Raw genomic sequence first — 18,487 nt, 5'->3', positions numbered from 1 at the left:
CAACAACACTCAAGAAGCTTGACACCATCCAGGACAAAGCAGCCCGCTTGATTGGCACCATATCTACAAACATTTAATCCCTCCACCACCAACGCTCAGTAGCAGCAGTGTGTACTATCTACAAGATGCACTTCAGCAAATCACCAAAGATCCTTAGACAGCATCTTCCAAACCCACAACCACTTCTCTCTCAAAGGACAAGGGCAGCAGAAAAATGGGAACACCACCACCTGCAAGTTCCCCTCCATGCCACTCACCATCCTGACTTGGAAATATATCGCCATTCCTTTGCAGTCACTGGATCAAAATTCTGGAATTCTCTCCCTAATGGCATTGTGGGTCAACCCACAGAACATGGACTGCAGGATTCAACAAGGTGACTCACCACCACCTTCCAAGGGCAACTAGTGATGGGCAATAAATGCTGGCCAGTCAGCGATGCCCATATCCCACGAATGAGTAAAAAAAAAACTGCCTACCCATTATCGATGACGCTGAGGAGTATTTTGTTGTTGCATGCAGTGTGTTTCTATACATACTTAAAAACTAGTTCACCCTTCATCTCAATGACCCTTCCCCCTTTGCCGCCTCCAAGGGTGTTTTACAACTGCACAAATCGCTCATCTAGACCATTCATTGCCAGATGATATACTTTACATGCCGAATGCCATGCGGTTCCATGTACTCTTTGAATTCTCACGACTCAAACTGCAGCCCGTTGTCACTCATCACTTCCTCCAGATACCTGAAACTGGCAAACATGTTGTCCAGTCTGTCCAGGGTCACCACCGTGGTAGTTGTTTTCATGCACATCACCTCCAGCCACTTAAAGTATGCATCTATGGCCACTAATAACATGTTTTCCACTGGCCTAGCGAATCAAAATGGATGCGTTCCCACCTTCCTTTTGGGCATACCCAAGGATGTAATGGTGACACTGGTGGTTCTTTCTGAATTTGGGCACACACTACGCACGGTCCTGGTTCCTCTTCTATGTTGGCATCAATATTTGGCCACCAGACGTAACTCCTCACCACCTCCTTCATCTATACCATCCCGGGGTGCTCTTGGTGCAGCTGCCCCGGCACTTTCTTTCACAATGCAGTCAGGATAACAACCTGCATACCCCACAACAAGCGGCTGTCCTGTACCGACATTTCCCACTGTCAGTTCAAATAGGGCCTCAACTGTGAGTCCGACTTGGTGAGAAGTTGATTTTGATTTGATTTATTATTGTCACATGTATTAGTATTCAGTGAAAAGTATTGTTTCTTGCGCGCTATACAGATAAGGCACACTCTTCAAAGAGAAGGAAAGGAATGCAGAGTGTAGTGTTACAGTCAAAGCTAGGGTGTAGAGAAAGATCAACTTCGTGCGAAGTAGGCCCATTCAAAAGTCTGATGGCAACAGAGAAGAAGCTGTTCTTGAGTCAGTTGGTACGTGACTTCAGACTTTTGTATCTTTTTCCTGATGGAAGAAGGTAGAAGGGAGAATGTCAATGGATGGGAGGCTGGTTTGTGTGATGGACTGGATTTCATTCATGACTCTTTGTAGTTTCTTGCGGTCTTGGGCAGAGTAGGAGCCATACCAAGCTGTGATTCAACCAGAAAGAATGCTCTCTCTAATGCATCTGTAAAAGAGGTCTATCACTCAACTGAATATGGAGTTTTTTCTTGTGGCTTGCTTAACGTTCACAGTATTGTCAGAACTTTATTCTGTAGTGAGAAATACATTATCTTCATCGTTTCCTCATAATCCTCACAGTTCTTTGGCAAAGGCAGTCTCGGTAACGTGTTAACGTTGGCATGTTGTTCTGACTGTCGGTACCTGATCTTATATGAATATGCTGACAAGATCAAAGTCCACCGTTGCAACCTTGCAGCTGTCATTGATGGAATACCTGAAGAGGGACCCAAAATGTTTGAGTGGTCTGTGGTCCGTTAATGAGACAAATTTTCAGGCATACAGGAACTTCGCCAGTCCAAAAATGATACTCCGTGCCGCCTCCTCAATTGGGCCATAATTTCCCTCTGCCTTCAAGAGTGATCGTGACGTGAACGCGATGGGTCGATCTTCTCTGTTGTCCATCACGTGGGAGAGATCCTCGATGAGGGTTAACAGATACTGTTCCACGCATAGGTTTGGTTTCACCGTGACCTTAAAATCCCTGCATAATCTCTCTGATCCATCCGTCGTCTTGACTGGAACTGTAGGGATGGCCCACTCACTTGTGGCCACTGGTTTCAAAACCCCCAACTCGACCAATCCCTTCAGTTTGGCCTCCACTTTGGGTCTAATTGCATTTGGTACTGACAAGGCTTCCCAATTTGGTCTCAAAGGCACCGCCTGATCTGTATATGTTCTCAGGACAATATTTGAGGATTTCAAGGAAAGACTATTCAGTTTCTCTTTATATATGGACTCTGGAATCAACAACACTGCTGACCTCCATCCTCACCATCTTCCCTTCCAGTCTGGGCTCTGCCCAAAACCACTCTGCATCACTATGGACTGACAGCACGTTCAGTTCAACTTTCAATCTCACCGTCAGTTCCTTTTTGTCCGTGGATCCTATTGACTCGTCTCCTTCAACAGTGACTACTCGCCACTTCCGCCTGGTTGTGTAGCTTGGTTGCTCCAGTTTCACTCCTTTCTGAGGCCCTGATGCTCTACAATTGCGGGCAAAGTGCCTGGTTCTCCCACAGTTCCAACATTGAGCTCCCCTCATCCAGCCACTGGTCTCGATGTGGCCCTTTTTACCACATTGACACCCCTCCTCGTGCTTTGATTTCCTGGGGTGTCGACCATCTTGCATAGTGTTGCTCTCGTGCCTAAGTGTGAGGCTTCCATGGCAGCCCAATCCATGAATACTGCAATCTCAAAAGCGTTTTTGAAATCTAAATTCTCCAATGTTAACAACCATTGCCTAATTTCTTGCTGCAGTAACCCACATACAAGATGGTCCCACAGTGCTTCCTGAAGCAATGCTCTGAAATCACAAAATTCAGCCACAGTAAGTAGTCTCTTAACAGCAGGTTAAAGTCCAACAGGTTGATTTGGTAGCACAAGCTTTCGGAGTGTTGCCCCTTCATCAGGTGAGGAACGCTCCGAAAGCTCATGCTACCAAATCAACCTGTTGGACTTTAACCTGGTGTTATGAGACTACTTACTGTGCCTACCCCAGTCCAACGCCAGCAACTCCACATCAAAATTCAACCAAGCTTTTGCGGGCCATGACAAATTTAATAATGTTTTTGCCCTCCAGTTGGTCTTACTTGTAAAACTTGTACACTCTGCAATCTGCAACGCTTGTGGTGAAAAATGTCCCTTCAATAACCTGTCCAACTCTATGAATGGTTTATCAGCTGCTTTCTCTTGCTGCAGTATGTTCCTTAGGACTCCGAACATTTTACTGCCCATTTTACTATACTCAAAAATACTGGCACTAGGGGGTTATCTTCAATCTTGCTTACTGTAATGAACATACTGAGTCACTCTATGTACGCTGGCCATGCCTCGGTTTCCTCACGAAACTCTCTGATAGTCCCGGACCTTCCTGCCATTTTGGCAATGTTTCCCGCCGAAGTGTGACCCGGCCTGAAGCTTGTTCCTCCCACCCTGCCTCTTGGCTGGTTTCCTGCCTGCACGCGGCTCGGCCCGAAGCCTGCTTATCGGGCGCTGACTCCTGGCTGTCAATTGTGGTTTCCCGAAAACTGCAGGACTCCTCACTCGCCCTGCAGTCCCCTATGATCAGTGACACCATAGTCAGTCGTTCCGTCGCCATACCCAAGACCGAGTACCCGTTTCCTAGCGTCTGTCTGACGCTTACTGGCTGCCACATGGTCCTAAATGTTCCCACGAGACATGTACTTGCCGTGGGTCCTTCACCAATCCAATGTGGAGAAAGACAAAAATTCTCGCTCCTCCCTCACAGTCGTGGAACCAAGGCGCCGACTCTCGTTGCCAGTGTTAAGTCTGTAACTACCGGGAAGGTAGCTTCAAAAAAGTCACACCAAAGGCAAGCCACAAGAACAATAGGTTTATTTGAAGGCCAGCATTTATTACCCATCCCTAGTTGCCCTTGAGAAGGTGGTGGTGAGCTACCTTATTGAATTGCTGCAGTCGACGTGCTGTGTGTTGACCCACAATGCTGTTAGGGAGAGAATTTCAGGATTTTGACCCAGTAACTGTGAAGAAACGGCAATATATTTCCAAGTCGGTCGTGAGTGGGAGATTCAGTGATAACACCATTAAATGTCCAGGGGTGGTGGTCAGTGTGTCTCTTGTTGGTGTATTGGTGTTGGTCATTGCCTGGCATTTGTGTGGCACCAATATTACTTGCCATATGTCAGCCCAAGCCTGGATATTGTCCAAATCTTGTTGCATTTGAACATGGTGCTGAACATTGTGTAATCGACGGCGAACATCCCCACTTAAGATTACACACACTCACTATTGAGAGTGAGTAGCTTGAAATCATTTATTTCTCCACTTAGAAACATAGAAATTAGAAGCAGGAGTAGGCCATTCAGCCCTTCAAGCCTGCTCCGCCATTCATTTCGATCATGGCTGATCATCAAACTCGATATCCTAATCCTACCTTCCTCCATATCTCTTTCGCCACAAGAGATATATCTAATTTCTTCATGAAATCATGCAACGTTTTGACCTCGACTACTTTCTGTGGTAGTAAATTCCACAAATTCACCACTCTCTGGGGGAAGACATTTCTCCTAACCTCAGCCCTAAAAGGTTTATCCCTTATCCTCAAACTATGATCCCTAGTTCTAAACTCCCCCACCATTGGGAACTTTCTTGCTCAATCTACCCAGTCTAATCCTGTTAGAATTATGTAAGTTTCTCTGAGATCCCCTCTCACTCTTCTAAACACCAGTGAATATAATCCTAACCGATTTATTCTCTCTTCATACCTGCCATCCCAGGAATCAGCCTGGTAAACCTTCGCTGCACATCCTTCCTCAGATCAGAACACCAAAACTGCACACAATACTTCAGGTGTGGCCTCACCAACACCCTGTACAATAGCAATAAAACGTCCCTATTTCTATACTCAAATCCTCTCACATTATGAAGTCCAACATACCATTTGCCTTCTTTACTGCCTGCTGTCCTTGTGCCTACTTTCAGCGACTGATGCAGGAGGACGCCAGGGTCTCACTGAATATCCATTTCTCTCAATTTGATTTTCCCTACCCTATCATAGACTTTTACTTTGTTTAAAAAAAAATAGACATTTTGTCAAAACGTTTTGTCCTGCCACTCATCTGGACAAGCTCAAGAATACCAATGCAAAGGAAAACCAATTCACACTGAGAAGAGTGTGCTGATAGATTGGCGTGGACTCTAGTCGAGCCGTTCCCATGGAGAATGCACCAGTTGTTGGTAACTGCCAGTTAACTGCCAAGCAGTGTTTGAAATTTAAGTGGGGCAGCTCGACTCCGGTCAAAGCATTGCCCTGGGAAATGAACAGTGAATGGCAGTGTATTGTTTAGCTGAAACAATGCAAGCCTGACATCTGTGTGTACTGGAAGCTACATATATCAATACTTACGGCCTTGTTCTTTGTGGACAGAAAGAACATGTAGACACTTGCACCTGTGTGAGAATTATAGTGACATAATGAATTTTTTTCACACCATAGATTACATTGAACTGGAGTAGAATAGGGTCCTACAGAATTTGTTGATGGTGGGGGGGGGGGGGGGGGGAAAACACAATAATATTGCCCACATGCACTGTTTTATGGATTTTTATGTTTGAGATACCTGACTTACCAAGCAATGTCTTGAAATATTTTTGCATTGTTGATGGAAATAGATTAAACATCTTTTTCTAATTTCATCATAAGTATGAAAATGCAAATACTTGCACCTGTTTATTTCTAAGATAGCAAATTTCCAACAAATAAATTCAATTCATGCATAAACACAGTCAATAAAGGCATCTCGTCTCATTAGCAAATTCGTTGGCTTAAATTTTGTTTGGCTTCCTCCAGCCTTTATTTTCTAACAGCTAGATTGAAACCAATCCCCTCGGATTTTGCAATTTCCCAATCTTAATCATATCTTTTGTATGTACTGTTGTGAATGTCTAGTTCATGGTTAATGTGTTTTAGAATATACCATTTAGTTTCAGAATATAATGTATAGTTTTAAGAATGAAGGCTTTAACTGTAGAAAATGGAGAATGCAATATAAAGAAGCTGGGAGATTTTTGCACTGAGATGGTCAGAACAGAAGACAGAGCTATAAAGCAGCAAGTGAAGAAACCTAAACAATGCATGACCAAACTAAAAACAGTAACTTAAACTGAAAACAGAATGTAGACCCTCCCTATTCTATCAAAACAAAAACTGAACTTGGAATTTGGACACCAACATTTTTAGGCAGACTGGAACTGGTAGAGGCTATAAAGATAGAGATATCCAATGTTGGTTGCAACTTGGAACTGGTGTGTGCATTTTGCAGCTCACTGAGAGAAGATAACTAAAGTAATTGACAGGTGGACCTGCATTATCAGCAGAGTAAAAGAGAAAAAAAACTTCCTCATTCACATGTGAAATGCAAGTCGGCTTAATCTCAGTTTGTCAGGAAACGGAAACTGGAAAATTGACCAGTTGCTGGTGGAAGAATCCAAAGTGGTCCCCACAAGTCATATGATAAAACATAGACAGCAGATTACTTTGGAAATATTGGACAGGTAACTGGAACAAAGGACTGAGACATCTGCAGTCAAGAGATGATAAATTAACATTTTACCTCAGATTAGCTGGAGTTGAATATTAAAGTAGTTTCTGGAGGATTGTAGCATACTTTTCAGTGGTCTTAAGAGAGTTCTTGGGTCAAGTAAGAAGTAAACCTGAGTGCAAAACATGTATAATTATAAACCATATTGTTTAGTTAATCATGTTTGTTTTGTTTCAAGTCTTTTATATAAAATAAAGTTTGTGTTTTTGCTCAAAACGAGAAATCTTGTGGTATAGTTTCATTGGTTTAAACTGGATGGTAACAGTATGTATAAAAGAAAATTGTGGCAAGACAGTACATTTTCTTAAATGTGAAATATTAACACATATATGTCTTTATTGACATTGACGAATATCAAATTATCCAAATAATTATTGGCAGTATCTGCGCTTAGTTTAAATTTATTTCTCGTTTTTTACATCCGGAGACTTTATGCTAATCGTCTGATTTGAAGTCAAAATATTATTCTTCGAACATATAACAGTGCTGGGACCACTATTATTTGTCATTTATATTGATGATTTGGATGAGAATTTAGGAGGCATGGTTAGTAAGTTTGCAGATAACATCAAGATTGCTGGGATAGTGGACAGTGAAGAAGGTTATCTAGGATTGCAATGGGATCTTGATCAATTGGGCCAGTGGGCTGACGAATGACAGATGGAGTTTAATTTAGATAAATGCGAGGTGATGCATTTTGGTAGATCGAACCAGGTAGAACTTAATCAGTTAAAGGTAGGGTGTTGGGGCGAGTTTTAGGACAAAGAGATCTAGAGGTAGAGGTTCATAGCTCTTTGAAAGTGGAGTCACAGGTGGACAGGGTGGTGAAGAAGGCATTTGGCATGCTTGGTTTCCTTGGTCAGAACATTGAATGCAAGAGTTGGGACGTCTTGTTGAAGTTGTACAAGGCCACACTTGGAATACTGTGTACAGTTCTGGTCACCCTGTTATAGAAAGGATATTATTAAACTAGAAAGAGTGTAGAAAATATTTACTGGGATGTTACCGGGACTTGATGGTTTGAGTTAGACGAAGAGTCTGGATAGACTGGGACTTTTTCCCTGGAGTGTAGGAGGCTTAGGGGTGATTTTATAGAGGTCTATAAAATAATGAGGGGCATAGATCCGCGAGATAGTCAACATCTTTTCCTAAAGATAGGGGAGTTTAAAACTAGAGGACATAGGTTTAAGGTGAGAAGAGAGAGATGCAAAAGGGTCCAGAGGGGCAAATGTTTCACACACAGGGTGGCGAGTGTCTGGAACAAGCTACCAGAGGTAGTATGTGAGGCAGGTACAATTTTGTCTTTTAAAAAGCATTTAGACAGTTACATGGGTAAGATGGATATGGAGGGATATGGGCCAAACGCGGGCAATTGGGACTAGCTTATTGGTTTGGAAAAAAAGGGCAGCATGGACAAGCTGGGCTGAAGGACCTGCAAATAAGTTTGACCTTTCAGCAACTAGAAACACTTGAGCTGTAATAGGTTTGCAGCAAGTAAAGAGGCACCGAAGACTGTAGGGTGGGATAGGGCAGAATAGAAGGAGAGTGTCAGGCACGGAAGATTAAATAATATCAAGGATGATCATGCAAGTCAGGAGGAAATGGAAACAGGACAAGTAAAGAAACAAATCAACAGTCAATGGTGGTGAATGGGAATAGCCGAATCCACCAACAGCTACCTACTGAAAATGTGGGGTCCCTGTTTTGGCTCAAACACTCGTTTGAAGTGAAAAAGTTATTTATTTGTACTCTTTGCTTGTCTTGATGCAATCCTTGCATTGGGAATACCAAATGCAGATTGGGTGATCGATTTGCAGAGCATGTTCTTTCAGAAAGTCCATAAGCTTCCAGTCACCTGTCACTTTAATTCTCTGCTACACACCACTCTGATTTCTCTAACTTGGTATTCGCCTCTACACCGGTGCTTCCCAAACTTTCCCCCATGACCCCATTTTAACCCTCGAAAATTGGTACAACCCCTGAGTGAGAGCTGGCCAGGGAGTTGTTGAGCAGAGGGAAATGGTTACCTCAGTTGGCTAGATGGTTCAGATTAGTGCCAATGGCACAGAGTTTGATCATCATTCTAGCTTGAATGTCTGCCTCCTTGCCTTACCTACTGTATTGTGGGCTGGACCTGCCTTCGGGTACGGAAGTGAAGAAATAATTCTGTTGCCCTTAGTTTTTTTAATACTTTTTGTATCCTTTTCACTTGTGACAATTTATTTCAGGCAATTAAAATTTGATAGTATTTGATTTATTATTGTTATGTATTAGTATACAGTGAAAAGTATTATTTCTTGCGTGCTAAACCGACAAAGAGTGTATAGGGGAGAAGGAAATGAGTGGGTGCAGAATATAATGTTGCAGTCATAGCGAGGGTGTTGAGAAAGATCAACTTTGTAAGGTAAAAGCAAAATACTGCGGATGCTGGAATCTAAAACAAAAACAGAAAATGTTGGAAAATCTCAGCAGATCCGACAGCATCTGTGGGGAGAGAATAGAGCCAACGTTTCAAGTCTAGATGACCCTTTGCCAGATATAAGGTAGGTCTATTCAAATGTCTGATGGCAGCAGGGAAGAAGCTGTCCTTGAATCGGTTGGTGCGTGATCACAGACTTTTTAATCTTTTTCCCGAAGGAAGAAGGTGGAAGAGAGAATGTCTGGGGTGCTTGGTGTCCTTGATTATGCTGGCTGCTTTTCCGAGGCAGCGGGAAATGTAGATGGAGTCAATGGATGGGAGGCTGGTTTGCGTGATGGACGAGGCTACGTTCCCAACCCTTTGTAGTTTCTTGCGGTCTTTGTCAAAGCAGGAGCCATAGCAAGCAGTGATACATCTGGAAAGGATGCTTTCTATGGTGCATCTGTAAAATTGGTGAGGGTTGTAGCAGACATGCCGAATTTCCTTATCCTCCTGAGAAAGTAGAGGTGTTAATGGGCTTTCTTAACAATAGCGTCGGCATGGAGGGGTCAGAACAGGTGGTTGGTGATCTGGACACCTCGAAACTTGAAGCTTTTGACCATTTCCACTTCATCCCCATTGATGTAGATGGGCATGTCCTCCACTACATTTCCTGAAGTTGATGACTATCTCCTTTGTTTTACTGACATTGAGGGGGAGGTTATTGTTGTCACTCCATTTCATCAGATTTTCCATATTCTATGTGCTACTATGAATGGCATATTTTTGTATCTTCACATCTGGAGTGCTATATGCATGTCCAAACCACAATGTAGCATCAGTGCAGACAAGAACCTTAAATATGGCCCATGTTTGTTCATGTCATTACCTCTTAGATTGTGTGATAGTTGATCTTTTTTACAAATATTTTGATTGCATGTGTTAAAATAATATTTGCCATAAAGTAAGAATATAGTCAGAAAAAAATACATTCTTGGTTTCATACTGTTGTAGTGCTGTGCAAGTCAAGGCCTTGAGACTTGCGCCAAACAGATTTGGAACCTTAACAGGTTCAACAGCATCTGTGGGGCGAGAAATAAAGGATTAATGTTTCGGGATGATGGTCTATTGTTGTGTATTCGGAAAATGACACTCAATAAACGAATATAACTTTGTTGTGTTCTCTGTCATATCTGTTGCCTCTCTGTTCCTTGCTCTAAATCTCATTGCATGTCTTCCTTCTCCAAACAATGCTCTACAGTAAGCCAAAAGGGACAAATACATAACATTTCCTCTCCCCTTAATTTGAATTTTCCCAAAACAAGTTCAACTTGAAAAATAATGGATTAATCACTACTAGAAATTCAGGCGCTCGGGGTTTCGCTACTGGAATGGTTGACAGCAAGCCTCTGGCGTTTTCATCTTCACACTGATGTTAGTGGTGGTTGGTTTACCTGGTATTGACTTTGGAACTGGAGGTTGTCTCTGTGCCTGAACAGAGGGTGAGGTGTTGACTTCCTCAACAGTGTCTGGTGGTGTAGGGGTTGCAGGAAAGACCTGACTTGATAAGGCTGAACCTGAATTCTCAACAGGCTCCAATTTTAGCAGATCTGTTTTTCCAGCCAGTAACTGGTCTGCATGTCCCTTCCAGATAATGTCATCTGAGGTCTGGATTGTGTAAGAGACAGATCCAGTTTGCACAAGGACTGTGGCAGCAATCCCTAAATGGGGGAACATAAAATTGCACATCAGAATGATCTACTTGACATTCATGTAATTTAAGTAACATAAAGAGAGCGCAAATATTTTAAGAAGTCCCTGTATCACTTTAAGCATTGTACCTAGAGATTCAAAGAGAAGGGTAGAAGTGTAGAGCAGTTGCAACATTTGTGGGAGACACGTATATTAAAATTATTTGTTCACAGAATGTGGGCATCATTGGCTTGGCCAGCATGTATTCCCCATCCCAAATTGCCCTTTGGAAGGTGGTGGTGAGCTGCGGCCTTGAGCCACTGCAGTCCATGTGATATACGTATTCCCACAGTGCTGTTAAGAAGGAAGTTCCAAGACTTTGACCCAGCAATAGTGAAAGAATAATGATGTAGTTCCATGTCAAAATGGTGTGTGGCTTGGAGGGAAATTTGCAGGTGGTAGTGTTCACACACATCTGCTCCCTTGCCTTTCCAGATAGTAGATACCATTGGTTTGTAAAGTGCTGTGGAAGGAACCTTGGTGAGTTGCTTCAGTGCAAGTTGATGGTGGTGTACACTGCTGCAACTGTGTGTGGGTGCTGGAGGGTGTGAATGTTGATGGTGTTGGATGAGGTGCCAATTAAGTGGGATGTTGAGCTTCGAGTGTTTTTGGTGTTACACTCCACTCGGCAAGTAGAGAGTGTTTCCTCGCATTCCTGACTTGTTCCTTGTAGATGGTGGACAGGCTTTGGGGAGTCGCGAGATGAATTATTCACTGCAGAATTCTCAGCCTCTGACCCGCTCGTGAAGCCACAGTATTTATGTTGCTGGTCCAGTTCAGTTTCTGGTGAATAGTAACCACCAGGTTTATAACAGCAGTTACTACAGTGAACATCCATCTGGCAAAGAAAGAAGCTGGAGCCATCTGTCTTCAACATATATGTACAGCAAAAGTGCAAATTACTTTTCCCTTCGACATCGTTCACCTCCCCCCTCGTCACCAACCCTCACAAAAACAGGAACCTGGTACTTAATTATGTTTTTTTAATACATTTGTGGGACATGGGCGTCGCTGGCTGGCCAGCATTTATTGCCCATCCCAGTTGCCCTTGAGAAGGTGGTGGTGAGCTGCTGCCTTGAATCGCTGCAGTTCATGTTCTGTGGGTTGACCCACAATGCCGTTAGGGAGGAAATTCCAGGATTTTGACCCAGCGACTGCGAAGGAATGGTGATATATTTCCAAGTCAGAATGGTGAGTGGCTTGGAGGGGAACTTGCAGGTGATGGTGTTCCCATCTATCTGCTGCCCTTGTTATGGGTTTGGAAGGTACTGTCTAAGGATCTTTGGTGAATTGCTGTAGTGCATCTTGTAAATAGTACACACTGCTATTACTGAGCGTCGGTGGTGGAGGGATTGAATGTTTGTAGATGTGGTGCCAATCAAGCGGGCTGCTTTGTCCTGGATGGTGTCAAGCTTCTTGAGTGTTGTTGGAGCTGTATCCATCCAGGCAAGTGGGGAGTATTCCATCACACTCCTGACTTGTGGATAGGCTTTGAGGAGTCAGGAGGTGAGTTACTCGCCGCAGTGTTCCTAGCCTCTGACCTGCTCCTGTAGCCACTGTGTTTATGTGGTGAGTCCAGTTGAGTTTCTGGTCAATGGTAACCCCAAGGATGTTGACAGTGGGGGGATTCAGTGATGGTTACACCATTGAATGTCAAGGGCTGGTGGTTCGAGTGCCTCTTATTGGTGATGGTCATTGCCTGGCATTTGTGTGGTGCGAATGTTACTTGCCACTTGTCAGCCCAAGCCTGGATATTGTCCAGATCTTGTCGCATGCTTGACATTGCACCCTAACCATTTCCCAATTGGTATTAAATGTTCATAATCACAAGTAGAACATGTACTCAATTGTCAGCATTTGAAACGTTATCAGATAGTGAGGGATTCATAATAATGCGATATTATTACATAGAACATAGAACAGTACAGCACAGAACAGGCCCTTCGGCCCACGATGTTGTGCCGAGCTTTATCTGAAACCAAGATCAAGCTATCCCACTCCCTATCATCCTGGTGTGCTCTATGTGCCTATCCAATAACCGCTTAAATGTTTCTAAAGTGTCTGACTCCACTATCACTGCAGGCAGTCCATTCCACACCCCAACCACTCTCTACGTAAAGAACCTACCTCTGATATCCTTCCTATATATGGATATATATAGTTATGCCCCCTTGTAATAGCTCCATCCACCCGAGGAAATAGTCTTTGAACGTTCACTCTATCTATCCCCTTCATCATTTTATAAACCTCTATTAAGTCTCCCCTCAGCCTCCTCCGCTCCAGAGAGAACAGCCCTAGCTCCCTCAACCTTTCCTCATAAGACCTACCCTCCAGACCAGGCAGCATCCTGGTAAATCTCCTCTGCACTCTTTCCAGCGCTTCCACATCCTTCTTATAGTGAGGTGAGCAGAACTGCACACAATATTCCAAATGTGGTCTCACCAAGGTCCTGTACAGTTGCAGCATAACCCCACGGCTCTTAAACTCCAACCCCCCTGTTAATAAAAGCTAACACACTATAGGCCTTCTTCACAGCTCTATCCACTTGAGTGGCAACCTTTAGAGATCTGTGGATATGAACCCCAAGATCTCTCTGTTCCTCCACAGTCTTCAGAACCCTACCTTTGACCCTGTAATCCACATTTAAATTAGTCCTACCAAAATGAATCACCTCACATTTATCAGGGTTAAACTCCATTTGCCATTTTTCAGCCCAGCTTTGCATCCTATCTATGTCTCTTTGCAGCCTACAACAGCCCTCCACCTCATCTACTACTCCACCAATCTTGGTGTCATCAGCAAATTTACTGATCCACCCTTCAGCCCCCTCCTCTAAGTCATTAATAAAAATCACAAAGAGCAGAGGACCAAGCACCGATCCTTGTGGCACTCCGCTAGCAACCTGCCTCCAATCCGAAAATTTTCCATCCACCACCACCCTCTGTCTTCGGTCAGACAGCCAGTTACCTATCCAATCGGCCAACTTTCCCTCTATCCCACACCTCCTCACTTTCATCATAAGCCGACCATGGGGGACCTTATCAAACGCCTTACTAAAATCCATGTATATGACATCAACTGCCCTACCTTCATCAACACACTTAGTTACCTCCTCAAAAAATTCTATCAAATTTGTGAGGCACGACTTGCCCTTCACGAATCCGTGCTGACTATCCCGGATTAATCCGCATCTTTCTAAATGGTCGTAAATCCCATCCCTAAGGACCTTTTCCATCAATTTACCAACCACCGAAGAAAGTCTAACTGGTCTATAATTACCAGGGTCATTTCTATTCCCTTTCTTAAACAGAGGAACAACATTCGCCATTCTCCAGTCCTCTGGCACTATCCCCGTGGACAGCGAGGACCCAAAGATCAACGCCAAAGGCTCTGCAATCTCATCCCTTGCCTCCCAAAGAATCCTAGGATATATTTCATCAGGCCCAGGGGACTTATCGACCTTCAGTTTATTCAAAACGGCCAGGACATCCTCCCTCCGAACATCTATTTCCTCCAGCCTATTAGCCTGCAACACCTTCTCTTCCTCAAAAACATGGCCCCTCTCCTTGGTGAACATTGAAGAAAAGTATTCATTCATCACCTCACCTATCTCTACTGACTCCATACACAAGTTCCCACTACTGTCCTTGACCGGCCCTAACCTCACCCTGGTCATTCTTTTATTCCTCACATAAGAGTAAAAAGCCTTGGGGTTTTCCTTGATCCGACCCGCCAAGGACTTCTCATGTCCCCTCCTAGCTCTCCTAAGCCCCTTTCTCAGCTCATTCCTTGCTAACTTGTAACCCTCAATCGAGCCATCTGAACCTTGTTTCCTCATCCCTACATAAGCTTCCCTCTTCCTTTTCACAAGACATTCCACCTCTTTCGTGAACCATGGTTCCCTCACTCGGCCATTTCCTCCCTGCCTGACAGGGACATACCTATCAAGGACACCCAGTATTTGTTCCTTGAAAAAGTTCCACTTTTCATTAGTTCCTTTCCCTGACAGTTTCTGTTCCCAACTTATGCCCCCTAATTCTTGCCTAATCGCATCATAATTACCTCTCCCACAATTGTAAACCTTGCCCTGCCGTACGGCCCTATCCCTCTCCATTGCAATAACAAAAGACACCGAATTGTGGTCACTATCTCCAAAGTGCTCTCCCACAACCAAATCTAACACTTGGCCCGGTTCATTTCCCAGTACCAAATCCAATGTGGCCTCGCCTCTTGTCGGCCTATCCACATATTGTATCAGAAAACCCTCCTGTACACACTGCACAAAAACTGCCCCATCCGAACTATTTGACCTACAAAGGTTCCAATCAATATTTGGAAAGTTAAAGTCCCCCATGACAACTACCCTGTGACCCCCACACATATCCATAATCTGCTTAGCAATTTCTTCCTCCACATCTCTATTACTATTTGGGGGCCTATAGTAAACTCCTAACAACGTGACCGCTCCTTTCCTATTTCTAACCTCAGCCCATATTACCTCAGTGTGCAGATCCCCCTCGAAGTGCCTTTCCGCAGCCGTTAAACTATCCTTGATTAACAATGCCACTCCTCCACCTCTTTTACCAGCTTCCCTACACTTAGTGAAACATCTATACCCCGGAACGTCCAACAACCATTCCTGTCCTTGTTCTACTCACGTCTCCGTAATGGCCACAACATCGTAGTCCCAAGTACCAATCCACGCCCCAAGTTCATCTACCTTGTTCCGGATGCTCCTTGCATTGAAGTAGACACACTTCAACCCACCTTCCTGTCTACCGGTACCCACCCTTGACCCTGATACCTTCCCCAATACCTCACCACCCTCACTGACTTCTGGACTACAACTCCTTTTCCCACTCCCCTGACAAATTAGTTTAAACCCCCCTGAAGAGCCGTATCAAATTTCCCTCCTAGGATATTGGTGCCCCTCTGGTTCAGGTGCACCCCGTCCTGTTTGTACAGGTCCCACCTTCCCCAGAATGTGTTCCAATTATCCACGTATCTGAAACCCTCCCTCCTACACCATCCCTGCAACCACATGTTTAACTGCACTCTCTCCCTGTTCCTCAACTCGCTATCACGTGGCACCGGCAACGTACCAGAGATGACCACATGTTTTGTCTTGGCTCTCAGCTTCCAGCCCAGCTCCAGAAATTCCTGCTTTAAATCCCCGTCCCTTCTCTTACCTATGTCATTGGTACCAATGTGTACCATGTGTTACAATCTCCATGGGGATCCGAAAACCAAAATGACCAAATTTTCCAGATAACCCTGAATGAAGACATTACCAGACAAAATTTCATATTTGGTAACATAAATCCGAATCAACATAAATTAACATTCAAGATAGGTATGAACTATGACCATATGGAATAACAGACGAAACAAAGATCATGAAGGTGGCAGGCAGTCCAAAATTTCAGCCATGGTTTTTGTGAACAGATTTCCAGACCGTTTCCTTCAAATTCATAGTTGATCCTCCATAGGCAGCAGCATCCACATAAACAGGGTTCCATCTGTGTGCACCCTTCCCCACAATGACATGATCACCATGACTTATTTCTGGAACCTTCTCGGATCTCAACTGTCTCTGTTCTTGTTTCTGTGTGCAATAGGGCCTCCATATTTTTAACTGCTTTCCCATTAATTTTGCTTCCAGATCAAAGGTCACCAGGTTATTTAAAATAGTATTTCTTACTTGCAAAAAATTATAATTGTTTTCTTCCCAAGTGAAACAAACTTTTCAGATCTTTTCAAACATTTCCAAACAGCAATTACAGATTTGCCAAACATTTTGAAATACTTACAAACTTTCCTTACTCTTAGTCCTTCTGGGTCAAAGTCAATGTATATGGCATCTGTTATCTGTTATTTTACAAATGTGAATCACATGTGTTGACTATACTAAACTAAATCCAGTTTGCAAATGGACCAAGAGGCAGAAATAATGGAGGGAAAGAACTAATTTGAATTTGTTGATGCAAACTTGAACTATATCGTGATAAAAATGAGGTACAAAACCAATCTGCATAACTTACCTCTGACATTCTCTGACAATCAAGACTTATCGTGCTTTTACAAAGTAATGGACTTGTTGGGTTGCAATATTGCAAAAATTAATATATTTGCTTGAACTAGTTATGTTATTGCAGGTTCAGTTATGCCTCATGCTTCGCTTTTTCAGAATTGATTTTTGCAACAAAGATTTAGTTCAAAACTGATACGTTTGCATGAGGATTGAATATAGCAATAAATTATTTGTCACATAAAAAGCATTTTTAATTACCACGTTATGATTTGAGCATCTAGATTCAGTGTACTTTGCAGATGGCTTTACTGACATGAAATGAGTTTACTAAGGTCAAAAATGTTAGATCTTTGAGGTTGGCTGTTATGAAATAATGAAAATTTATTTTTTACTGATTCAGGGGCATCAAAAGACGGAGCATTGGATGAAGATGATTTCACAAGGGCATTTAACGATGTACCTACTGTACAGGTATCTAAATTGGATGTCTAAGAGAAAATCTTAATCATATAGATAACCAGAGTTAGAACATGTATTTATGTTTGTAAAGTTTACACTCTATATGTAAGTGTAGAAGACATGCCTGGAGTCAGAAGATTTTATGAGATCAAAATTGACTAAAATTGGATTCATGGATTCTTTTCATTGGAAAGATGTATGTGATGTGTTTGACGAAGAGAGGATTGGAATCGGTTGTTTTATCCCAGTTCCGTTCACTAAAGCTTGATTGCAATAATTGCTTGCTCTGAATTAAATTTTATAGTTTTGGACAATCAAGTTGAGTAACCAAGTGTTTAACACTGAAACAAAACACAAAATGCTGGAAAATCTCAGCAGGTTTGACAGCTCTATTCTCTCCAAAGATGCTAACATTGTGAATCTGGATGACCATTCGTCACAGCTGGTTAAATAAACGTGTTAAATACTGTTGCATTTGTACGACAGTATTGTGTAGAAACAATACTGTATAACAATGCAGTTGCACAATTCTAGGAGGATTGGTTGGGTGCAGGATTAAAAAATTCCTGTCAACCAACCAGGTGGCATAGGGATGGACGAGTGCCAAGGTGAGCTGGTTAGCAGACCCTTCCTAGTTCTACCCCTCACTACGCACACCACACCCCCCCCCCCCCCCCCCCCCCCCCCCCCCCACCCCACACACACACACACACACACACACACACGACCCTTCATGCATTCTATGCTAATTCATCTCCCCACCACCATGGACCATTACACCCCATGTCATTTCACTCCACATAGCCTGTCATACAGCTCCATGCTACCTCCATAGCCACTCACTACCTCCAATAACCTTTCACCCATGTTTATCAAGAATTTATTTACCTCTTCCTTATAAACATTCAAAGACTCTGCTTCCCCTGCCTTTTGAGGAAGAGAGTTCCAAAGACTCATGATCCTCCAGGAGAAAAAATATCTTGTAATTGCCTTAAATGGACTATCCCCTATTTTTAAACAGTGACCCTGAGCTCTAGATTCACCCACAAGAAGAAATACTCTCCTCACGTCCACCTTGTC

The 18,487-nt window shown here is 43.2% G+C and overlaps 1 protein-coding gene across 9 annotated transcripts in view; it reads left to right on the top strand.

The window, feature by feature from the left end:
- The window catches only part of clasp2 (cytoplasmic linker associated protein 2), a 463,341-nt gene that overhangs the window by 148,350 nt on the left and 296,504 nt on the right, over window positions 1–18,487 (top strand). For all 9 annotated transcript variants that reach the window (XM_078216563.1, XM_078216560.1, XM_078216559.1 and 6 more), the window contains exon 9: window positions 17,349–17,419. In XM_078216563.1, coding sequence (XP_078072689.1) covers window positions 17,349–17,419 — 71 coding nt within the window. The remainder of the gene's footprint in view (window positions 1–17,348; window positions 17,420–18,487) is intronic.

The sequence above is a fragment of the Mustelus asterias genome, chromosome 7 (genome assembly GCF_964213995.1).
Source record: "Mustelus asterias chromosome 7, sMusAst1.hap1.1, whole genome shotgun sequence".
NCBI classification, from domain to species: Eukaryota; Metazoa; Chordata; class Chondrichthyes; order Carcharhiniformes; family Triakidae; genus Mustelus; species Mustelus asterias.
The sequence above is the reverse complement of the archived record's forward strand: the minus strand, read 5'-3'. Positions and strand labels throughout refer to the sequence as shown.